Source organism: Oncorhynchus gorbuscha, linkage group LG08 (genome assembly GCF_021184085.1).
Source record: "Oncorhynchus gorbuscha isolate QuinsamMale2020 ecotype Even-year linkage group LG08, OgorEven_v1.0, whole genome shotgun sequence".
Taxonomy (NCBI): domain Eukaryota; kingdom Metazoa; phylum Chordata; class Actinopteri; order Salmoniformes; family Salmonidae; genus Oncorhynchus; species Oncorhynchus gorbuscha.
This window is the reverse complement of record NC_060180.1, coordinates 60,852,058-60,878,021: the sequence shown is the minus strand read 5'-3', so window position 1 is coordinate 60,878,021 and position 25,964 is coordinate 60,852,058. Positions and strand designations below refer to the sequence as shown.

At 43.3% G+C, this 25,964-nt stretch overlaps 1 protein-coding gene across 3 annotated transcripts; it reads right to left on the bottom strand.

The window, feature by feature from the left end:
* Positions 1 to 217: 217 nt before the first annotated feature.
* On the bottom strand, positions 218 to 25,593 carry LOC124040954 (protein FAM227A-like). 3 transcript variants are annotated; one of them, XM_046358079.1, is made up of 16 exons: positions 25,521 to 25,593; positions 16,457 to 16,634; positions 16,098 to 16,165; positions 15,959 to 16,019; positions 15,700 to 15,800; positions 15,106 to 15,249; positions 8,765 to 8,863; positions 8,537 to 8,641; positions 7,001 to 7,130; positions 6,373 to 6,593; positions 5,925 to 6,018; positions 5,619 to 5,701; positions 5,261 to 5,418; positions 2,384 to 2,536; positions 600 to 672; positions 218 to 375 (listed from the first exon to the last, which is right to left on the bottom strand). In XM_046358079.1, the coding sequence occupies exons 2-16, from the start codon at positions 16,575 to 16,577 to the stop codon at positions 280 to 282; spliced, it is 1,707 nt and encodes a 568-aa protein (XP_046214035.1). In that variant the 5' UTR covers positions 16,578 to 16,634; positions 25,521 to 25,593; the 3' UTR covers positions 218 to 279. The 3 variants fall into 3 exon arrangements, with proteins under 3 accessions (XP_046214035.1, XP_046214037.1, XP_046214038.1); XM_046358081.1 differs by having other exon boundaries at positions 25,517 to 25,569; XM_046358082.1 differs by having other exon boundaries at positions 282 to 375; positions 578 to 672.
* Between the last annotated feature and the right edge of the window lie 371 nt (positions 25,594 to 25,964).

Below are 25,964 nucleotides of genomic sequence, written 5' to 3'. Positions count from 1 at the left end.
ATATTCTATCTTATGTTTTACTCTCTTTCAGTCTTTCTTTTGAATGATTACTCAGAGTCAACACCATTCAGACACAGGTATTTGTAGCCGTGTATATACCGCCACATTGTGCCTGTGGTAGTTCATTACAGCATTCCTGCACAGACAGCGTGTACCCCGAAGAGCCAAATATAATCAAAGCCAATACAGGTGAAGCATGTTTTTTTAATGCATTTCCGATATGAGGGTAGTCAGGGTTCCGGTTCAGGGTTCAGTGGTCAAACCCTGGGGGTTAAGGGGTCAGACTGAGGGGTCAGGGGTGACTTTGTCCAGCCCAGACACAGCCATTTCGAAGGCGTGTATGACCTCAGAGCTGGTCCTGGTGTCCTCTTCATTCTACAATAATAATGACAGAACTGTCAATAAAGGGATATACAGCTACTGTACTTGTAGCTACTTTATAGCTTATCTACCTTCATTCTACAGTGGTGAGGGCCCTGCTGCCCATTGCTGAAATTCATATAGATCAGGTTAAGCCATACTCTTTGTGGCACAACACAACAGTACCACCTTTAATACAACAATAGTGAGGACTCACAGGACAGTCATGTAGAACTTACAATGGTCTCTGGGACCAGTAGCTGGCACAGTCGTTTGATAGTTGTCTTCTGGGACAGGATCTTTTTCTGTTTCCTGATTAAAAGAGAGTGAAAGGAGCGTCACCAATACAGGACAGAATCAAGCATGCTTTTGTTCACTTTATAATCTTTTGAAAAGACATTCGGGCAGAGGGTAACATGTGAAATATTATAAACTGGGTGGTTCGAGCCCTGAATGCTGATTGGCTGACAGCCGTGGTATATCGGACTGTATGCCACGGGTATGACAAAACACGTATTTTTACTGATCTACTTATGTTGGTAACCAGTTTATAATAGCAATAAGGCACCCTGGGGGGTTGTGATATATGGCCAATATATTTGATTTGATTTATTTCACCTTTATTTAACCAGGTAGGCAAGTTGAGAACAAGTTCTCATTTACAATTGCGACCTGGCCAAGATAAAGCAAAGCAGTTCGACAGATACAACAACACAGAGTTACACATGGAGTAAAACAAACATAGTCAATAATACAGTATACCATGGCTAAGGACTGTATCCAGGCACTCTGCATTGTGCTGTGCATAAGAACAGCCCTTAGCCGTGGTATATTGGCCATATACCACAGACCCCTTTGCCTTATTGCTTAATTAACATAAACCACTTATTTTCACAGGGGAGAAAAAATGCATTTGTATGGGCCAGGGAACATTGGTTGTGTGAGAGTAGGCCTAGAATCAGACAGTGAGAGCAGAGTAGGCTATCATTACCCCAAATAGGTGACAAGTATTAATAGGCCAACACAGACAGATCCAAAGCAGACATTACATGGAGCATCATTTATTTCCAACACCACCTGTGGCTCGCTCTGCAGGTCTAGGCTAAGCTACATCAACATGGTATCTCTCTGTATGGTTATTCAAATGATCAACCTGAGCCTACAGGAGGACAACACCTTGTATGGCTGAGGCAGCAGTGGGCATGTCTGCGTGCCAGGTTGTTCCCTGTTCCCTACATAGTGCACTACTTTTGACCAGAGTGGTTCACTATCTAGTGGGTAGGGTGCCATTTGGGATGCATTTTATGCCTTATATGGACAAGACAGCATTATTTTAAATATATATTTTCAACATTGTTTTTATATTGACAAGGAGGGACACCATTATGCTAATTGTACTAACATAAAACTGGATATGTTACACAAGGCATTATGGGTATTGTAGTATATAATGCTACAGTTATCAATCAGAAGACCTTGTCAGGTCTCAATAGAAGAGATACACTGAGTATACCAAACATTAAGAACCCCTTCCTAATATTGTGTTGGGGCATGGACTCTACAAGGTGCTGAAAGTGTTCCACAGGGATGCTGGCCCATGTTGACTCCAATGCTCCCCACAGTTGTGTCAAGTTGGCTGGATGTCCTTTGGGTGGTGGACAATTCTTGATACACACTGGAAACTGTTGAGTCTAAAAACCCAGCAGCATTGCAGTTCTAGACACAAACTGTTGCGCCTGGTACCTACTAATATACCCAGGCACTTCCATCTTTTGTCTTGCTCATTCACCCTATGACTCATTCACCCTATGACTCTTCTCCCCTTCATCTGCACTGATTGGTGGATTTAACAAGTGACATCAGTAAGGGATCATAGCTTTCACCTGTATTCACCTGGTCAATCTGTCATGGAAAGAGCAGGTGTTCATTTTTTGTACACTCAGTGTGTCTCTTACAGTGTGTCTTACTACAGTAAGATATACACTGTAGTGTTGAGCTGTGGTGTTGGGGATGTTAACTGTACCTGAAGGTTTCATAGCGCTCATCCAGCTTCCTCTGGTTGAGAACATAGAGGTCCTTGGAGTATTGGCCCCACATGGTCCTGAGGTCCCTGCGGTGGGCCACAGAACGCTCCTGGGCCTTACTCAGAATGTCCCTGTACGTCACTGATCCAGCCGTAACATCACCAAGGGGTCAAGGAAGAAACACTGGCTGTGATGTCATGTACAGCGCCATCAGAAAGTATTCACACCCCTTGACTTTTTCAGCATTTTGTTGTATTACAGTCTAAATTTAAAATGGAATAAATTGAGATTTTTGTCAATAAGTATTTAACTCATGTGGCAAGTCTAAATGAGAGTAACAAAATGTGCTTAATCACTTGCTCCTACCTGGCACGCAGGCGTCCCATCTAGAGCTCTGGAAATGCAAATGCGCTACGCTAAATGCTAATAGCATTAGTTAAAACTCAAACATTCATTAAAATACACATGCAGGGTATTGAATTAAAGCTACACTCGTTGTGAATCCAGGCAACAAGTAACACCCCAAAAGACCCGCAGGGGACGTAAACAAAATAATTAGCATAGTCGGCGCTACACAAACCGCACAAATAAAATATAAAACATTCATTACCTTTGACCATCTTCTTTGTTGGCACTCCTAGATGTCCCATAATCACTATTGGGTCTTTTTTTCGATTAAATCGGTCCATATATAGCCTAGATATCGATCTATGAAGACTGTGTGATAAACGGAAAAAAATAGCGTTTCATAACGTAACGTCATTTTTTAAAATTCAAAAAGTCGACAATAAACTTTCACAAAACACTTCGAAATACTTTTGTAATGCAACTTTAGGTATTAGTAAACGTTAATAAGCGATCAAATTAATCACGAGACGAAGTGTTCTCTATAGGGGTCCGTCTTGAAATACTGTCCGTGTATTTCTCAACCAAAATATCCGGTCGGAGACCGGAAGAAAAAGCCTGTCTCTTGTTCGTTTGACCAAGAAACAAACAATTGGCAAATGACAAGACTGTTGACATCATGTGGAAGCTGTAGGTACTGCAACCTCAGCCATATTTAATGTCTTTCGCCCATAACAATGGGTTGAAGCGGCGGATGGATATATTTTTCCACTTTCAGTGATCAGATTTTCCTGCACTTTTCAATGAAACGCACGTTCTGTAAAAGTCACAGCCGTGATTTAACCAGTTTTATAAACGTCTGAGTGTTTTCTATCCACACATACTAATCATATGCATATACTATATTCCTGGCATGAGTAGCAGGGCGCTGAAATGTTGCGCGATTTTTAACAGAATGTTCGAAAAAGTAGAGGGTCGACTGAAGAGGTTAAACAAGTCACATAATAAGTTGCAATAATACAGTTTAACATGATTTTTGAATGACTACCTCATCTCTGTACCCCACACACAATTATCTGTAAGGTCCCTCGGTAGAGCAGTGAATTTCAAACACATTCATCCACAAAGACCCGGGAGGTTTTCCAATGCCTCGCAAAGAAAGGCACCTATTGGGTGATGGGTAAAAAAATATGCAGACATTGAATATCCCTTTGAGCATTGTGAAGTTATTAAATACACTTTGGATGGTGTATCAATACACCCAGTCACTTCAAAGATTCAGGTGTCCTTTCTAACTGAGGAAGGAAACCACTCAGGGATTTTACCAATGGTGAATTAAAAACAGTTACAGAGTTTAATGGCTGTGATAGGAGAAAACTGAGGATGGTTCAACCTTGTAGTTACTCCACAATACTAACCTATTTGACAGAGTGAAAATAAGGAATCCTGTACAGATAACAAATATTCCAATACATGCATCCTGTTTGCAACAAGGCACTTAAGTAATACTGCAAAACATGTGGCAAAGCAATTCACTTTTTGTCCTGAAAACAAAGTGTTCTGTTTGGGGCAAATTCAATACAACACATTACTGAGTACTAATCTCCATATTTTCAATCAGTGGTGGCTGCACCATGTTATGGTCATGCTTGTAATTGTTAAGGACTGGGGAGGTTTTCAGGATAAAAAAGATATGGATATAGATATGCACAGGCAAAAGGTTAGAGGAAAACCTGGTTCAGTCTGCTTTCCACCAGACACTGGGAGATTAATTCACCTTTCATCGGGAAAATAACCTAATACACAATGCCAAATCTACACGGGAGTTGCTTACCAAGAATGTTCCTTAATATAAATATATATATTATATTATATTAATGTTCCTTAGTGGCCAAGATACAGTTTAGACTTAAATCTATTTGAACATCTATGGCAAATAGCTGAAAATGGTTGTCTGGCAATGATCAACAACCAATTGAAAAGAGCTTGCATCATTTAAAAAAGAATAATGGGCAAATCCAGGTTTGGAAAGCTCTTAGAAAGACTGGTGCCAAAGGTGTTTTTACAAAGTATTGACCCAAGGGTGTGAATACTTATGTAAATGAGATCTTTCTGTATTTAATTTTCAATAAATCTGCAGACATTTCTAAAAACATGTTCTCACTTTGTCATTATGGGGCATTGTGTGTAGATGGGTGAGAAAAAATATATTGAATCCATTTTGAATTCAGGCTGTAATACAACACATGTGGAATAAGTCAAGGGCATGAATACTTTCTGAAGGCTCTGTATGTGGATGCGGGCGGCAGAATGGCTAATACAGGAGTACCCTCTAACTTTATCAACAGAATGATCTGTGGGGTACATGTTTGGTGCCGGGACACACACACACACACACACACACACACACACACACACACACACACACACACACACACACACACACACACACACACACACACACACACACACACACACACACACACACACACACACACACACACACTCCATTATTATCATTGTGAGGATATGGAGGCAGCTTGCTGATCTCGGTCCGGACCACCAGTACGTCCTGTCCCACCTTGGGGTCCATGTGGAGAACACGCATGTAGTACTGCACCAGAGGACTGTTGCCATACACGTTAAACACACTGCGCTTAAACGCCATGTCCGGGTAGGCTACTTGGGACTGTGGGAGAGGGGGAGAAACAGTGGGAATGAGAGAGGGATATGAAAGAGAGTGGATGAGAGAAAAAGAGAAAGGTGTGTGTTTGTTTGAGAGAGAGTGAAAGAATGAAAAGATCAGGGGTAAATAAAACAATGTCAGCAGGGAGAGTAAGACAGACAGAATGAGTGTGAAAGCTGGACTGTGTGAAGTGCCAGTCTGACCTCTCTGGCAGGTGTCTGGTTGGCCTGTCCAGTCAGGGCCTTCAGGTCTGACCCTGTGATGTTCGCTGAGCCCACGGTCTTCTCTGGAACAACCAGAACATCACACACAGCCAACAACAGAGAGACATGGGAGACAAGAAGAGCACACAAAGTGCAAGTTGGCATTGAGTTCTGGTGAAGTCAATATCACTACCAAAGACCTATGCCATGAATCTCGAATTTGAATCAAGTCCATGCAGAGAAACCACTAAACACAGACTACATTTAGACTACTTATGCTTACCAAATTGAGACATAGAGGTTTACCTTCCGAGCCTGACGTAGTGCTGGTTGTGTTAACTGTGCTTTTAGATGGCTGGCTCTCCAGAGTGGTGTGACTACTACTGGTCAGCAATGAGCTCTGAGACACACACAGAAGGACATAGGGTCTGATCAATTGGTGTCCCACTGGGCACAGACGTCATTTCAATGTCTAGTTTTGACTTCCATTTGGTTGAGTTGTCCACTAACATGAATTGAATGTCACCATGTCATTGGATTTAGGTTAAATATTCCCTTACATTGAAGACTTTTTGCAAATCCAATCCGTTTTCCACGTTGATTCAATGTCATTCAATTTTGTTGTTGAAATTACGTGGAAACAACTTTGATTCAACCTGCTTTCACCCAGTGGGGTGTGTGTGTGTGTGTGTGTGTGTGTGCGTGTGTGCGTGCTCGCATGCCTGCGTGAGTTTGACAAAATGAAAAGACTGACCGGTTTGTTCCTCAGTAGAGTGGTGGCACTGCTGGTCAATTTACTATGAAAGGGCTCATCAACATAGGCACTGGAGAACATACTGTCTAGGAGAGACAGACATGAGTCACTTTCTTTCTCATTCCTCTTGTTCCCAGACACAAACTGAACATGAGTGGCCTCCTCTGGCTCCAGAGCCTCAAAATCCCACTTTTTAAAAACATCAGGGGCAGGACAGATACCTGAGAGAAAGAGAAACAGACAGACAGACAGACAGACAGACAGACAGACAGACAGACAGACAGACAGACAGACAGACAGACAGACAGACAGACAGACAGACAGACAGACAGACAGACAGACAGACAGACAGACAGACAGACAGACAGACAGACAGACAGACAGACAGACAGACAGACAGACAGACAGACAGACAGACAGACAGACAGACAGACAGACAGACAGACAGACAGGGGCAAACAGTGTCAGCTGGGAGGGTAGATAGGTAGAATTAATATGAAAGACTGAAAGAATCTATAGATACCTGAGTGGAAATAGAGTACTAAATAACAGAGAGAGAGAGAGTTAATTGACTATTGTGTGATTTACTTGTATATGTATGTTTCTCAGTGAGTGTGTGCAGTGTCACCTCCTGTCCACTGGTAGGCAGTAAAGCACAGTGGGATGAGGAAGGTGTCACTGCGGAGGGTTCTGCAGGACTGAGGGAAACAACAGCAGAAACAGCAGTACAGGGTCTGGGCCAGAGTACTGGGGAACTCCTACAGACGAAAGAGATTAGGAAATAGTTTTGATTATACTCAGTGTGAGATAAATGTAAAAGCTATACAGTTGAAGTCAGAAGTTTACATAAACTTAGGTTGGAGTCATTAAAACTAGTTTTTCAACCACTCCACAAATTTCTTGTTAACAAACTATAGTTTTTGCAAGTCGGTCAGGACATCTACTTTGTGCATGACACAAGTAATTTTTCCAACAATTGTTTACAGACAGATTATTTCACTTATAATTCACTGTATCACAATTCCAGTGGGTCAGAAGATTACATACACTAAATTGACTGTGCCTTTAAACAGTTTGGAAAATTCCAGAAGATTATGTCATGGCTTTGGAAGCCTCTGATAGGCTAATTGACATCAATTGAGTCAATTGGAGGTGTACTTGTGGATGTATTTCAAGGAGTACTTTCAAACTCAGTGCCTCTTTGCTTGATATCATGGGAAAATCCAAAGAAATCATCCAAGACTTCAGAAAAAAAACAAAGATTGTACTTTTTGGAGAAATGTCCTCTGGTCTGATGAAACAAAAATAGAACTGTTTGGCCATAATGACCATTGTTATGTTTGGAGGAAAAAGGGGGAGGCTTGCAAGCCGAAGAACACCGTCCCAACCGTGAAGCACGGGGGTGGCAGCATCATGTTGTGGGGGTGCATTGCTGCAGGAGTGACTGGTGCACTTCACAAAATAGATGGCGTCATGAGAAAGGAAAATTATGTGGATATATTGAAGCAACATCTCAAGACATCAGTCAGGAAGTTAAAGCTTGGTCACAAAGGGGTCTTCCAAATGGACAATGACCCCAAGCATACTTCCAAAGTTGTGGCAAAATGGCTTAAGGACAACAAAGTCAAGGTATTGGAATGGTCATCACAAAGCCCTGAGCTCAATCCTATAGAAAATGTGTGGGCAGAACTGAAAAAGCGAGTGCCAGCAAGGAGGCCTACAAACCTGACTCAGTTACACCAGCTCTGTCAGGAGGAATGGGCCAGGAATGAGCCAAAATTCACCCAAATAATTGTGGGAAGCTTGTGGGAGGCTACCTGAAACGTTTGACCAAAAAAATTAAAGGCAATGTTACCAAAAACTAATTGAGTGTATGCAAACTTCTGACCCACTGGGAATGTGATGAAAGAAATAAAAGCTGAAATATATCCTTCTCTAATATTATTCTGACATGTCACATTCTTAAAATAAAGTGGTGATCCTAACTGACCTAAGACATGACATTTTTACTAGGATTAATTCTCATGAATTGTGAAAAGCTGAGTTTAAATGTATTTGGCTAAGGTGTATGTAAACTTCAGCTCAGTTGAATCTTATAATATTGTATGTTATGTGCATGATCAATCTATCAACCTGCACGGGAGTAGACAAAAATAGGCATTACCCTGAGAAACCACTTGCCACTGCGTGATGTTAGACTCTGGGTCAGGATTCGGATGTAATTCTCTGCGATTCGTGCAAAGAGGCTGTCCTGTATGCGTGCGTCTGGCTGGAGAGAAGAAACATGGCAGCCATTAATGTAACACCACCTGTGGTTTAAGTCTGTTGACAACTGCACTGCACTAGAGAATAAAAACACATGTGCATAAATGTGACTTTCTGTCAATCTCACCTGGAAGTGCTGTAGAAACAGCCACCAGAAGGAGTCCATGACAAAGTCCTCCATCATAGAAGAAGATAGGATGCTTAGGAACACTGCCTTGTACCTGGGCTACAGGACAGGATGGAGATGGAATGTTTCAAACATTAGTCACATAATTATAATAGTTTGCTGATAATGTTTGAAATCATATTTGAAGTTCATGTTTATGAGCCATACTCTTGTTTCCTTAGCCTGGTCCCAGATCTGTTTAACTACACATTTGGCATGACAAAAACCATAGTAGTTAGTTACAAAGACCAAACAGATCTGGAACCAGGCCAATGTTTCCTTTCTTCAATGTGAAACTGATCCCCCTACCAAATGAAGAAGCCTACAGCATATGCATTGTAGTCCAGCGGATAAGAACCAAATATACCCGAGAAGTAGCAAACTTGTTACACTAATACTAGAAACATTTTATACATGAGTGGCCTCCTCCGGCTCCAGAGCCTCAAAAGCCCACTTCTTAAAAACATCACCGTAAGGAACATTTTAAAGATTGGAGGCAGTCTGGGAAGCCTGTCAATCAACCAGGGTGACCATTTTAATAACATGGCTGCCATTCGGATTTCCTGTTAGAAGAAAATAGGGTAGAATCATTCCAAACAATATCAGAATGACTTTGTAATGATACCCACCCACTAAATAAATCCCACAGATATTATTGAGAATAATTCTGATCATAAAATACTTTTAACACCTTCATGGTGCTCCTATTGAGGTCATTTTGACAATAATCATGTGGCAAAAAAAAATGGAATATGACAAAGCCACCAAATTCCACAAACAACTGGGGCATGTCTAAATAACTATTTTTGGCTATAGTGACATCAAAGACTTTTCAATATGGCCACCAACCAGCTGCATGGGGCCATATTGGACTAGATTCAGTTAGCCACATCTGCATAAATAATTGGCAGGGGTGTTATGTACTTAAGTAAAAAATAATTTAAGTAGTTATTTGGGGGTATGTGTACTTTACTTTACTATTTATATTTTTTGCCAACTTTTACTTCACTACATTCCTAAAGAAAATATGTACTTTTACTCCATACATTTTCCCTGACACCAGAAAGTACTCGTTACATTTTGACAGGAAAATGTTCCAATTCACACACTTATCAAGAAAACATCCCTGGTCATCCCTGCTGCCTCTGATCTGGCGAACTCACTAAACACAAATGCTTCATCATTCGTCAAAAAAATTAAATAAATTGTACCATCTGGTTTGCTTAATATAAGGAATTTGAAAATATTTATACTTTTACTTTCATATACTTAAGTATTTTTAAAACCAAATACTTTTAGACTTTTACTCAAGTAGTATTTTACTGAGTGACTTTCACTTTTATTTGAGTCCTTTTCTATTAAGGTATACTTTTACTCAACTGTGACAATTGAGTACTTTTTCCAACACTGATAATTGGTACATACAGCCAAATGATGGATTAAAATGTTTGACGGGAAAATGTTAAAAAAAATAAAAAATGGTTTAAAAAATTGTCTGGAAAACACAATAGAATTGCCCAAAAGTTCCATATATACAAATCCTGTAAATATTTAGTAAAAAAGTGGTGAAATTTTGTTTTTTGTCATGTTTTTCATGGCTAGTTCCAAAACTTTACATGTAAACACTCTAAAAAGTACTTTTTGCAATGATATATAATATGATATTCTGTTTTGTGTACATTTTATGAAATGTGACAGGAAACCTGCCTAGTACACATCACTTTACAAAAAATCACATAGGAATGTATTATGTCCAGCAGAGAGACAGCTAACCCATTTTAACAAAATCATTTTGCGAGGAGACCTTTCGGCCTTCAAACAAAGTAAGTAAAAGTCTAAACAAAGATGTTTAGCTATAGTGCCACTGAGATGTACCCTATTATACACAGTGGTGTAGTGCTATTTTTTCAGGTGCCGGAGTAGAAAAAAAGAAAATGTCATCATTTCTCAATCAACGTTTGCAGAGTAGCCTGTTGAATAATATAATTTTATATGCATGAAACACATCATTCAAATACAACGTCTGCCTATGCCTACACACATTGACTTGAATAAATGTTTGTACATTTAACATCTTCTTGAGTGATGTGAGTAAATGCATTTCAGAGCAGATGTAACAAGCTACAGACAGGCCTACCTGGAGTGTTTCCATTGGGTTTCTTATTAACCAATTTTTTAGTGGCCATACTGGAATTGACTGCCAGGGGGGTAATGGACAATCTGTGATGAGAGTATAGCCACAAATACCTATTTAGACATGCCCTAGCTGTGTGTGAAATTTGGTCTCTATCACATAATCCTCAATTTCCTCATGTTGTTATGCAGGTGAATGAGGACCCAAAAGCGACTTGGCGAAAACAGAGTCTTTAACCCAGTAAAGTAAATCTACAATCATAAAGCATAATTCCACTCGTAATGACGAGAACAGACTGGAGACTCGATCATGAACTGCAGGTTGCCTCGGGAAGGCACTTGAACGTAGCAGACTCAGACACCTGCTCACCACGCAGCATCTGAGGGAAACACGACACGACAGGGCGATACACAGACACAGCACGGTGAACAATAGACAAGGATCCGACAGGGCAGGAACGGAAAACAAGGGGAGAAATAGGGACTCTAATCAGGGAAAAGATAGGGAACAGGTGTGGGAAGACTAAATGATTGATTAGGGGAATAGGAACAGCTGGGAGCAGGAACGGAACGATAGAGAGAGAGAGAGAGGAGGAAGGGAGAGAAAAAGGGGAACGAACCTAAAAAGACCAGCAGGGGAAAACGAACAGAAGGAAAAGCAAAATGACAAGACAATCTAAGACAAAACATGACAGTACCCCCCACTCACCAGCGCCTCCTGGCGCTCTCGAGGAGGAACACTGGCGGCAACGGAGGAAATCATAGATCACAAACGGTCCAGCACGTCCCGAGAAAGAACCCAACTCCTCTCCTCAGGACCGTAACGGAAAAACGAAAAAGGGAAACTAGGGTACTACTCTAAAACAAAAATGAGACACGGGTAGAGAACTGAAAGCTTTAGAGCAAACAGGACCAAACAGGCCAGGAGAGTAACAACTAGGGACAGACTGAGACACAGCAAGGGCAGGAACAAGAACAGGAGAGATGCGATGGCAGGGAACAGACTGAGACCCAGCAAGACCAGGAGCAGAAGCAGAGAAAAAAATTACCAGACTTCTTCTGCGCGCAGTCCGAACACGCAGCCACGAACGGCGCGTGTCACGCTCCTGAGTAGGCCACCAAAACCGCTGGCGAATAGAAGCAAGCGTACCCCGAACGCCGGGATGGCCAGCTAACTTGGCAGAGTGAGCCCACTGAAGAACAGCCAGACAGTAGAAACAGGAACGAAAAGAAGGTTACTAGGGCAAGGCGCGCGGCGACGCAGTGTGCGTGAGTGCTTGCTTAACCTGTCTCTCAATTCCCCAGACAGTCAACCCGACAACACGCCCAACAGGAAGGATCCCCTCGGGATCGGTAGAAGCCACAGAAGAACTAAAGAGACGGGATAAAGCATGAGGCTTGGTGTTCTTAGTACCCGGGCAATAAGAAATAACGAATTCGAAACGAGCAAAAAACAACGCCCAACGAGCATAACGCGCATTCAGTCGTTTGGCAGAACGGATGTACTCAAGGTTCTTTTGGTCAGTCCAAACGACAAAAGGAACAACCACTGTCGCCATTTGCCTAGGGCTAAACGGATGGCGAGCAGTTCGCGGTTAGCCACATCATAGTTACGTTCCGACGGTGACAGGCGATGAGAAAAATACGCACAAGGGTGGACCCCATCGTCAGTATCGGAGCGCTGGGACAGAATGGCTCCCACGCCCACCCCCCGACGCGTCAACCTCAACAATAAACGGTTTAGTGACGTCAGGTGCAACAAGGATAGGAGCGGATGCAAAACGCTTCTTGAAGAGATCAGGACAACAATCATACGACCGGTGAGGAGGAAGGGAGTTGGTTCTGGACCGACTGAAGACCGTGCGCAGACCATGATACTCCTCCGGCACTCCTGTCAAATCACCAGGTTCCTCCTGAGAAGAGGGGACAGAACAAACAGGAGAAATAGCAGACATTAAACACTTCACATGACAGAAACGTTCCAGGAAAGGATAGAATTACTAGACCAATCAAAAGAAGGATTATGACACACTAGCCAGGGATGACCCAAAACAACAGGTGTAAAAGGTGAACAAAAAATCAAAAAAGAAATGGTCTCACTATGGTTACCAGATACAGTGAGGGTTAAAGGTAGTGTTTCATATAATATACTGGGGAGAGGACTACCATCCAAGGCAAACATGACCGTGGGCTCCCTAACTGTCTGAGAGGAATGTCATGTTCCCGAGCCCAGGCTTCGTCCATAAAACAGCCCTCCGCCCCAGAGTCTATTAATGCACTGCAGGAAGCTGCCGATCCGGTCCAGCGTATTACAGGTACTTGACGGAGAGGACCGTCTAGTAGCGCTTATCAGTCGCCCTCCGCTTACTGATGAGCTCTGGCCTTTAACTGGACATGAAATGACAAAATGACCAGCGGAACCGCAATAGAGACAGAGGCGGTTGGTGATTCTCCGTTCCCTCTCCTTAGTCGAGATGCGAATACCCCCAGCTGCATGGGCTCAACACCTGAGTCAGTGGGGAAAGATGGTAGTGTAGGGGAGAGGGGGGACACAGTTAACGCGAGCTCTCTTCTATGAGCTCGGTGACGAAGATCTACCCGTCGTTCAATGCGAATAGCGAGTTCAATCAAAGAATCCACGCTGGATGGAACCTCCCGAGAGAGAATCTCATCCTTAACCTTAGCGTGGAGTCCCTCCAGAAAACGAGCGAGCAACGCCTGCTCGTTCCAGTTACTGGAGGCAGCAAGAGTGCGAAACTCTATAGAGTAATCCGTTATGGATCGATTACCTTGACATAGGGAAGACAGGGACCAGGAAGCTTCTTTCCCAAAAACTGAACGATCAAAAACCCTTATCATCTCCTCTTTAAAGTTCAGATAATTGTTAGTACACTCAGCGCTTGCCTCCCAGATAGCTGTGCCCCACTGCCGAGCCCGACCAGTAAGGAGTGATATGACGTAGGCAATCCGAGCTCTCTCTCTTGAGTATGTGTTGGGTTGGAGAGAGAACACTATATCACACTGGGTGAGAAAGGAGCGGCACTCAGTGGGCTGCCCAGAATAACATGGTGGGTTATTAACCCTAGGTTCCGGAGGCTTGGAAGACCCGGAAGTAGCTGGTGGCACGAGACGAAGACTCTGATACTGTCCTGAGAGGTCGGAGACCTGAGCGGCCAGGGTCTCAACGGCATGCCGAGTAGCAGACAATTCCTGCTCGTGTCTGCCGAGCATCGCTCCTTGGAACTCGAGAGTAGAGTAGAGAGAATCCATAGTCGCTGGGTCCATTCTTGGTCGGATCCTTCTGTTATGCAGGTGAATGAGGACCCAAAAGCGACTTGGCGAAAACAGAGTCTTTAATCCAGTAAAGTAAATCTACAATCATAAAGCATAATTCCACTCGTAATGACGAGAACAGATTTCGATCATGAACTGCAGTTTGCCTCGGGAAGGCACTTGAACGTAGCAGACTCAGACACCTGCTCACCACGCAGCATCTGAGGGAAACACGACACGACAGGGCGATACACAGACACAGCACGGTGAACAATAGACAAGGATCCGACAGGGCAGGAACGGAAAACAAGGGGAGAAATAGGGACTCTAATCAGGGAAAAAGATAGGGAACAGGTGTGGGAAGACTAAATGATTGATTAGGGAATAGGAACAGCTGGGAGCAGGAACGGAACGATAGAGAGAAGAGAGAGAGGAAGGGAGAGAGAAAAAGGGGAACGAACCTAAAAAGACCAGCAGGGGGAAAACGAACAGAAGGAAAAGCAAAATGACAAGACAATCTAAGACAAAACATGACACATGTTGCCGCTAGACTATGGTCACAATGACCTCAATATGACCACTATTAAGGTCTTAACTGTACATTATGATTATTGTCTATATTATCTGTGGGATGTATTTAGTGGATAGATAACATTACAAAGTCATTCTGATATTGTTTGGAACAATTTTACCCTATTTTCTTCTAACAGGAAATCCGGATGGCAGCCATTTTATTAAAATGGTCACCCTGGTTGACTGACAGGCTTCCCAGACTGCCTCCAATCTATAAAATGTCCCCTTAAGGTATCTAGTATTGGTGTACCAAGGTTGATACTTGTATCGTAAAATGGAACAATTATTTCACCTATCTGCTGGACTACAGTGCTGTTTAGTACCTTGTCGGTGAGGTGTGGCTGTGCCCTCACTACGTGGGTAATGATGGTAGAAAAGGTGTTGCTGTGTGGCAGGGGCATGGGCATGTCATCTCTGAACCCTGGGTACTGATACAGCTCCACCAGCTTGGGCATGCCCACCTCACGCTGAGAGAGAAAGAGAGAAAGCAGATTAAACCATCTCAGCGGGAAAGAAATGTGATTTCCCATTGCATCTTCTTCTGCCTGCTGGGATAACACACATCGCTATTTGAACACACACAAATGACCAACATAAAATCTCATTCGAATTCTCAGTTTAAACTTGGTATGCAGCATTGTATCTTAATTCAATCAGGAACAAGTCTGTTGAATATGTAATTTACACATGAGTTGAATGGTTCAGAAGAATCTATTCCAGTAATTACATTATGTATACAGGATAACAATGTGACCAACCAGCTTCAGTGTTCTCAACGAGGACAGCTCTCTGATTATGGATGATTATTGATCAAAATGACCATTGACATAATAGGCAGATCACACTTGGGTTACCCAGGCGATACGTCACTCCTCCTCAACACCATCCTCCTCCCTCTGTCAATTGTGAGCCCTGACCTTTTCAGCTGGCATGTTGTGCCGGCGATTCTGCAGCGACGTGGACGAGTCCTGCTGAGACGACAGCCGCGTGAACTTTGACCCCGCCTTGTCTTGTCTGTCTGGAGGGAGGAGAGATATCACATGATTACTTAACCCTGTATCAAACCATTAGACCATTGCTAAAATTATGTTTCCCTTTTCCTATTCCTTGAAACTATAAGAAGACATAAGCATTGTTTGAAATGTCAAGAACCCATAAGAAACCATGTGACCAAACCTTTGCCCTCTGCGATAGCAGCTAGGTGAGTATGAGGCGTCTGTCCGCAGTCATAACCCATCTGAAAAACACAGCTTCCACGTCATGATACATAGACTATACTATGAGGTGTGTGTGTGTGTGTGTGCTCTACACTCACAGAGCTGAAGAGGGGAGGCAAACGGGCAATCCTTGCACTGAGGGACCCTATTGAACCCACCAGACAAGCTGTCACACCCCCATAAAGGACAAACACAAATTCACACTCTATTATTTCAATATTTATCAGTCATATCATGACATAACAACGAGGTAATTGGAGAGAAGTGTGTGGGACAGTGAGGGACACTAAATGTACATCACCACGATTGTGTAAACTATTTCACTTAGGCCTACTGAATGGGGACACTGTATGTGTTCAATAGGCTAGGCTATTCCCTCCCTAACATTAGCTGAGTTTAGTCCACGATACGATACAGGGATCTAAACTGGAGCTCCCTGGACATGTGAAGAGGATACAGGCTGGAGTGTGTGAGGCCTCTTGTAGGCTCTCCTTCTGGCTTCGCGCAGTGACAGGGTTCTCGCTCACGTCCTCCTGGTACACCACGATGGGTGCGCACTGCTCACTGATGTCCGCCATTGTTGACCTCTGCCACTACCGCAACTGCCGCCTCAGCAACAAACCTAGGGAGACGGGCTGGTGCATAGCGGCATTTTAAGTTGTCAATCAATTCCAAAGACAATCAAACACTCTCTATAAGCCCATGTCAACACAGCAGGAAAAACAGCATGACATTGACATTTCTTACATTTTGATCACAGCAAAAGGAAAGTAACATTGCCACGACCTTGCTCTCCAAACAACGAGCATGAATTGAGGAGCAAACTGAATCAGACAAGAAGGAAATACATTGGAGGCCAGTGGGAATTAATAAAAGCTCTTCTTTATTGATGAAACCAGCGCATTTTGGCCTTTCATCCTTCAGCCTTCATTGGTATTTAAAGAAGGAATATGAAGGTGTATTTTATTTCAAATGACATCCTACAGCTTCCAATAGGTCATTCTATGTCTATAAACAACGGGTCAGATTTTTGCAACCCAATCACATAGTTTTTTTTGTATTTCCATTGTGATTGAACCCATATGAGACCAATTTGATATGAGTATTTTATGCATAAACCAATGGAGGTCACGTTTGTTATGGGTGTAAGATGGCACGTTGATGCTATCTGTTGGTAAATGTTCATTACTGCAACACCAGTGTCCTACCAGTGTACTGCATATACCTTTGCAATGTGCTGCACAACTGGTTACTTGCATCAGTGACACTGTCTCGTCATTTAACATCCAAACATGACCACCGCAAATCAGAGCGAACTGTTTGGGTTTACATAAAATTCAACTGAGTAAAACATTGCCGGATTTCACCTTAACTACAGTGAGTTTGCTAGTTAGTAATTAGCTTCAGTGTTGTTAGCATCAGATAGACATGGCTGCTAACATTCCCCTCCCGCCATTATGAAGCTCAGCGGAGATTGGAGCACGAACTGGGATACGTTTAGAGGTGAATAGGAGGACTATGCACCAGCTACTGGACTTCTGGAAAAGGAAGATGATGCAGTGGCTGCCACTTTGAGAACTATAATGGCCACTGAATGCTGACATCTACACAACCTGAACCTAACAGCAGCTCAGCAAGGTAACGCAACAGCTATTCTTGATGCTCTTGAACACAACTTTAAACCAGCAAAGAATGTTATTTACGAGTGTTATGTTTTGGCTGTTGTAAACAGGAGGATGGGGAGTCCATTTACAGCTTTGTCCCCAGGCTAAGGAAAAAGGCAGCTAGCTACATGTGAATATGGTGCTTTAAGAGACAGACTGATCAGCGATAAGAGTGCTCGGCATAGCTGATGAAGGCACGTGCAGACATTTGCAGAGAGCACGGGACCTGACACTCGTCTTGGCATTGGAGACATGCCGTGCGGCAAAGATGACTCTTATACGGATGAGGTCCATGGTGTTCGAAAGGTAGCATATGGATGGACAATGTCAATGCTACATTCAGGCAGCCAGCTAAGAAATTCCCCTTTGCCACAGCTAATGCTAATACTACAGCCAACTCTGCAATAGACAGCCCTTATACATGCGGATATTGTGGCATTTCTCACAGATGTGGTAAGAACACTGCACAACCTATAGGAAAATGTGTAAAATCCTGTGGCACAGCTAATCACTTCGAACCGGTCTGTTTGAAGAGCAAGAGAAAGGAGGGTAAAAGTGCACTCCATGGAAACAGACACAGATGACGGGATCAACAGCACTGAGAACCACAACAATTTACATTTACATATAAGTCATTTAGCAGACGCTAACAATGCCAGCTAGATTCTGAGGCCACATGCCGTAAAGACAAAAGGAGGCTTGCGCCCAGAAACAAACAAACACAGAGTAGCACCAAGCTGAAACTGTATTCAGGCCACCTGTTTAGGTCTGTGTGTGACAGAGTGTGTTGTGCCAGGCTCTGCGATGTTCATATTACATTATGCCCACGTTGGAGGATGTTCTTTACAAGCTCCCGAAGGCCATATTCTTCACGCTCGTGGACACCAGAGTTGCCTTCCTGCAGTGCAAACTCGACGAGCCCAGCACCTACATGACCACCTTTTGGACACCCTGGGGTAGGAAGTGGTGGTTGAAGCTCCCGTTTTGTGTCTCCTTGGATCCAGATGTGTATCAGTGAAAAACGCACAAGCTGCTGGTTGGACTCAGTGGCATGGAACCCATAGTGGATGACATCATCGTAGTGGGCTGTGCAGACAGTGTTCAGGAGGCAGACCATGACCATGACTCCAAGCTGCTGGCCGTGATGGACAGATGCAGACAGGTGAAGCTAAGGTGAAGCATAAAAATCTTCAGTTAAAAGTGCTAGAGGCCCGCTTTCACAGGCACATCTTGTCCTCCATCTGATTGATTCAGAGAATGTGAAGGCTGTCTTGGACATGCCACCCCACCCATCTGATGTGAAGTCAGTGCAGAACTTTGTCGGATTCGTCACCTACCTGGTCAAGTTCCTGCCACAGCTCTCTGAGGTATCTGAGCAACTAAGGAGGCTCATGGACAAGGACACCATCGGCATTGGCTTCCAAAACACAACACAGCGGTGAGGAAAATAAAGTACCTGATCACCCAGACACCTGTCCTGCGATACTACGATGTGTGAAAACCTGTCACGATTCAGAGTGCCTCGAGCCAGTATGGACTGGGCTGTTGCGACAGGCAGCCTAGCAGTTAAGAGCATTGGGCCAGTAACCAAAAGGTCGCTGGATCAAATTCCTGAGATGGCAAGGCGGGAAAATCTGCACTTCTGCCCTTGAGCAAGGCAGTTAACCCCCATCACCAACTGCTCCCCGGGTGCCGATGATGAGGATGTGAATTAACGCAGCCCCACACACGTGTCTGATTCAGAGGGGTTGGGTTAAATGAGGAAGACACATTTCGGTTGAATGCATTCAGTTGTGCAACTGACTAGGTATCCCCCCATTCCCCTTCCCTTCATGCAGGAGGGCCAGCCTGTGCCATTCGCCTCTAGGGCACTCACTGCTGTCATCCCCCTCTTCAAAGGGGAGACACTCTAGACCCACACTGGTACAGACCTATATCTGCCTAAGGTCTTCGAAAGCCAAGTTAACAAACAGATCACCGACCATTTCGAATCCCACCGTACTTTCTCCGCCATGCAATCTGGTTTCTGAGCTGGTCATGGGTGCACCTCAGCCATGCTCAAGGTCCGAAACGATATCATAACCGCCATCGATAAGAGACAATAATGTGCAGCTGTATTCATCGACGTGGCCAAGGTGTTTTGACTCTGTCAATCACCACATTCTTATTGGCCTTGGTTTCTCAATTGACTGCCTCACCTGGTTCACCAACTACTTCTCAGACAGAGATCAGTGTGTCAAATCGGAGGGCCTGTTGTCCGGACCTCTGGCAGTCTCTATGGAGGTGCCACAGGGTTCAACCCTCGGGCTGACTCTCTTCTTTGTATACATCAATGATGTCGTTCTTGCTGCTGGTGATTCTCTGATCCACCTCTACGCAGATGACACCATTCTGTATACTTCTGGCCCTTCTTTGGACACTGTGTTGACAACCCTCCAGACGAGCTTCAATGCCATACAAATCTCCTTCCGTGGCCTCCAACCAAATGCATGCCCTTCAACCGATCGCTGCCCACACCGGTCCGCCCATCCAGCATCACTAATCGGGACGGTTCTGACTTAGAATATGTGGACAACTACCTAGGTGTCTGTTTAGACTGTAAACTCTCCTTCCAGACTCACATTAAGCATCTCCAATCCAAAATTAAATCTAGAATCGGTTTCCTATTTCCTCCTTTGGCCACATTTCCTTCCAGTTCTTTGCTGCCAATGACTGGAACGAACTGCAAAAATCACTGAAGCTGGAGACTCATATCTCCCTCACTAACTTTAAGCATCAGCTGTCAGAGCAGCTCACAGATCACTGCACCTGTACATAGCCCATCTGTAAATAGCCCATCCAACTACCTCATCCCCATACTGTCATTTATTTTGCTCCTTTGCACCCCAGTATCTCCACTTGCACACTCATCTTCTGCACATCTATCACTCCAGTATTTAATTGCTATATTGTAATTATTTCGCCACTATGGCATATTTATTGCTTTACCTCCCTTATCCTACCTCCTTTGCACACACTATATATAGACTTTTTCTATGTTTTCTAAAAAAAAATATTGACTGTATGTTTGTTTGTTCCTGTAATAGTGCCTGTGTGTAGCTGGTGTAGAGGAGTCAGGCACAGGACAGCAGATATGAGTAATAAACGTAATTTACTCAAATATACACAAATACAACACAATAAATCGAGCCCACAATAACGGACCGTATTACAAACAAACAATCACTCACAAACAACCATGGGGGAACAGAGGGTTAAATAATGAATAAGTAATTGGGGGATTGAAACCAGGTGTGTAAGACAAGGACAAAACAAATGGAAAATGAAAAGTGGATCGGCGATGGCTAGAAGGCCGGTGACATCGAACGCTGCCCGAACAAGGAGAGACAATCATGACAATTCCATGTGTAACTCTGTGTTGTTGTTTGTGTTGCACTGCTTTGCTTTGTCTTGGCCAGGCCGCAGTTGTAAATGAGAACTTGTTCTCAACTGGCCTACCTGGTTAAAAATTTAAAAAATCCAACACAGCAGACCTACGCTCAGATAGAGGAGTACTTCAGCACTGTGTTTTTATGCCAGCGGAGACAGAGCACAAGCACCTTATTGCTATATACAGCAAGGCTCTCCTGAACGTCCCAAAATGACTGCAGAACATGCTACTGGCTCTACAATGCTACAACCTCAAGGTGATGTATAAGCCAGGGCCGTGGATGTACGCGAGTGACAGGCTCAGCAGGGCTACTGCATCAGACACACACACACACGCTCCATGCATGAACAACACGCAGTGTGCAGCTTACAAACAGAGCAAGTGGATGATGAACTTATCAACCAGGTTGACTACCTCAATGTTACGGACCAGCGCCTTATTCAAATCTGACAGCACACAGACAGGGAAGAGCACCTCCAGTCATTGAGGTCTGTGATTCTGATGGGCTGGCCAGACTGCAAGGAAGAAACTGCTCTAGCCATCAGAGAATATTGGCCTGTCAGAGAAGAGCTCATTGTTCAAAATGAGGTGCTATTCAAAGGTCAGAGAGTCGATATCCCCCGGTCCCTGCGCCCTGAGATGCTGGCGTGTGTGCGCTCAAGTAACATTGGGGGTAAGGCCTGTTACAAACAAGCACGTGACACACTGTACTGGCCAGGAATGCAGAGTGAAATAAAGGACTATGTCAGCAAATGCACAATCTGCAATGTACACCCTATTGAGCAACAGAGAGAGACAATGATGTCCCACGAGCTACCGATGCAACCCTGGCAGATCGTAAGTCTAGATCTCTTTCAGCACAGAGGCAAAGACTTCCCTGTTAGCCGATCATTACTCAGCAGAGTCAACGATCAAACGCTCAGTTTGCACACTATGCCCAGGCAGATGAAGTCATCTCAGATAATGGAACCCAATTCGCATGCTTTGTGTTCTGGAAATTTGCTGCAGAATGGGAATTCAAGCACCTCCTTGCCATGACACCCAAAAGCTCATTGGAAGGCCGAGTCGGAGGTCAAAATCGCAAAGAACCTCTGCAAAAACATCTCTGTGAGAGGGCAAGGATGCCTGAAAAGCAGTTATACAGTGACGCAATACACCAGAGGAAGGCATTGATAGCCAACCTAATCTCATAGTTTTACATCAGAATTTGCCGTAATCGGATGAATGTTGATTTTTAATCCATTAATTCCGCGTGGGTATAGGGTTAATTCCGCGTGGCTATAGGGTTAATTCCACGTGGCTACAGGGTTAATTCCGTGTGGCTACAGAATTCAAACAGAAACAACTCAAAGGGTTAAGTTGAGGTATTAATTCTGAGTGGTTAACTATGGTTATGGTTTGGTTTGGCTATGGTTTGGTGAAGGTTTAAAACTAAATAATTCAAACCAATGCGCTGTTTCCATTATGCATCATCAAGTATTCTCCCTGCTTGCTAGAGGATTGTGAACTGCCTTGTGAGTTTGAGGCCAGTACCGTGCCAACATAAAAATACAAAAAATGGGGGAGCGTCGACGATGGCATATATCAGCGGCTCTCTCTTGTGACCAGCCTGGGATAGCAGGTCGGCTAAGCGCTTAAAAGCACCTCTGGAGACTCGGAAAGTTGCATCACACTTCTCACTGTACCGTCATAAAAGAGTTCATCTCTTGGTTGCTGAGCTAACAGTCATAGGTTGCTGAACACCGACAGTCATAGGTGTCGCATGACAAATGACGGACACCCAGCAATGACGGACACCCAGCAAGTCAAATGGGCCATGAGGCACTGGGTGAAGAACCAGCGGATCACAGGGCGGCAGCTCCCTCTACCAATCAACACTCCCCTCAGACTGTCAGGTGACATGAGTCCTGACGGAAAAGGCCCCAGTCTTTTCATGCTGTGGACAACTGTCCGAGCCAATTAAGATACTTAGTCTGTAGGTTTCCTATGTGGACTGTTGACAGAGTAAATAAATAAATAAACAATAAGACAAAAAGACAGAATGCACCGACTATCTTTACTGAAGACTTGACTATCATTTAAAAAAAGGGAAAAGTGAAGAGACTGAGACAAATGGACTCAATATCATACTTTGTTGTTAATTTTACATCTGAAAAAGCTCAAACCTTTCATGTTGGATATTATTACTAGGTTTGTTGTGTTTGTGAATAGACAATGCCCTGTCCTTTTTCTACAAGGGAAGACGTTATGGGTGTAAGATGGCACGTTGATGCCATCTGTTGGTAAATGTTCATCACTGCAACACCCAGTGTTTTACCAGTGTACTTCATATACCTGGATGTATTGAAATGTGCTGAACAAGACTGGTTACTCGCATCCACGACCGGCCTGCTCATTAGGCGGGACTATGCGGCCGCCTATGGCGGAAGATTGACGAAGGCCGTATTTTCTGAGCTAATTGGAACTAGACGCACCTCCAAAAACAACTCATAAAACCTCATAATTCTGCCCCTAAACGATGACAATTTTTAGGTGAGCGTTAATGCCACCATGTGATAAGCTGTGCCCACTTTGTCAAAGGCAGGGGCCTTGTTCATTCCCAGCGCGCCTCTCCAGGGTGCCGTTGGAGAGACGCATCGCTGCGGCACTCCACCAACATTTCGTCAAAAATGATCTAATATAAATAATGTAGCAGATATGGGATATGGTAGAAAGAGTATGTGGCCTTTTATGAAGCATACAGGCCGGAGATAAATGTATGACAATGTGATGAGATGGGACACTTTCTACACCAGGTTTCTCCAATCAAGTAGCCTAACCTAAATGGCACCAAATCAAATAATAAATGTCATGTTAACAAACAACATATCCTAAAAACAGGTCAGGTCAAATTAAAATGGACAATATGGAATGGACAATCACAACTGTTCTCCAGGAGTTTACCCCATTGTCATGATCAGTGGTTTCAAGTTTCTGCCAATTTTTGACAAGCTGTATTTCCCGCAGTGTTAACAAATTGCAAATAGGCTCAGGATAAGTCCTGATGAAGTTGGGTAGCTGATATTCAGAGGTTAAATTGCCAAATTCATTAATAACAGAAATCAGGACTAATAAATCTAATGACATTTGCCTGTTTTACAAATGGTGGGACTACCACATGGATCAGCATTTATAAAATGTTATTGCAGGCTGACATGGTAGGCTACACAACAGTAAACACAAGCTGACGTCTTTATTAGTGTTTTACAAACGGTAGGCTTACCACATAGATGGGCATTCATAACATTATATTTCAGGCAACACTGTAGGCTACACCTTAGTAAGCACATACCAACACCAACGCGTTTTGTATGTTTTTTAAAATGCAATCCGGACCAGCCTTGATTTCAACATCCACGGACATTGTTTTTTGGTCCGGCCTGGACCAAATCTGAACCGATCATAGATGTCTAGGTTTGGTTCAGATTTGGCCGGGTCTAGACCAGCCTTGATTTGGCCCAAACATAGACGTGGATAAATGACATATCTTCAACTTTCATTCAGAACCAAAAATGAGCCTGATTTCAACATCCAAGAAATTAAGTATTTTCAACCTTCATTCAGAACCGATAATGATTTCAATATTCTGAAGAAAAAAATGTCAACGTCCTAGAAAATATGAATTTTAAGCATACGGAATATAAGTATTTTCCCCATTCATTCAGCATCCAAATTGAACCTAACTTCAAAGCCTGGAACATTTAAAAAAAAATTCAACATAGTTTTTTACTGAAAAGAACGGAAAGGACCAGCCCTGCTCGGGTCATTTAATGCTGCATTCAAAACAACTGGGAACTAGGAAATCGCGACTTCTTACTTCAGCGTAATCAAGACAACTGGGAACTATTTTTTTAAAGATCATCCACCTCGACATTCTATATCGGAAACTCTGGCATCTTTTTAGAGCTCCGACTTTCTGACCTGAAGATCACTGACACCATTATTTGAACTCGTTTTTTTAAGAGTTCACAGTTGTCTTGAGAGCAGCATATATGTGGTTAGCTGATAAGTAAAATACATATCCAGGCGTTGTTAAATCTGGCAGGTGTCAGCAACGCCTGGGCAAAGGAACGCGTCAATAATGTGATTAGTTGATATAAAATGCCTATGTCCCCCCAAAACCTCAACTTCTGTCTATCTGTATAATAGAATCCAGATAGACTAAAAAAGGGCCAAAATGCGATTGTGTTTTAGTGCCCTCTAAGTGTTTTGGAATTTCCTCTTCCTTTTTTTTTGTTACCACGCAATGTGCAATTTATTCTATTAATGTTTAATCGACGTCTATTTTGGACAGCAAATCTGGGAAGAAAAACTACTGTCTAATCACATGAGGTGCTGAAAGCCGTCTATCTCTCAATTGACGAAGTGTTTGATTAGAAGTTACCTACGTCAATTTGCCTGGCTGTACAACCCCTGTCCAGTCGTCCTGTCCCCTCGTACTGAAATTCACCCAGCTCTGTCTGTGGAATTCAAGAGCGCGTTACCGAGGAAACCCTGTGACGCCATCCAACAAATATCGCAGACAAAGACAGGCCCATTAGTCTAAATACTCTACTAACATAAAAGCTGTTAGAATTATAAGTGTATGTATGTCCCTTAAGATCCTTGTGTAATGCCATATTGTACCCCCTAGTCCAATTGCCCATTGCATATTATTCATATATACTTGTGTTGCCACATGTACTTCCTGTATTGATTTGTTGTTAATCATTGTTTTTGTTTTTTTACTTAACTTAAAAAATCAAATTAAAAATCAAAAGACAGGCCTACTAGCAACCAGAGAAATGATTGTATATGAACCATAGCGTTTGTATTTCGAGAGTTGGGACAAT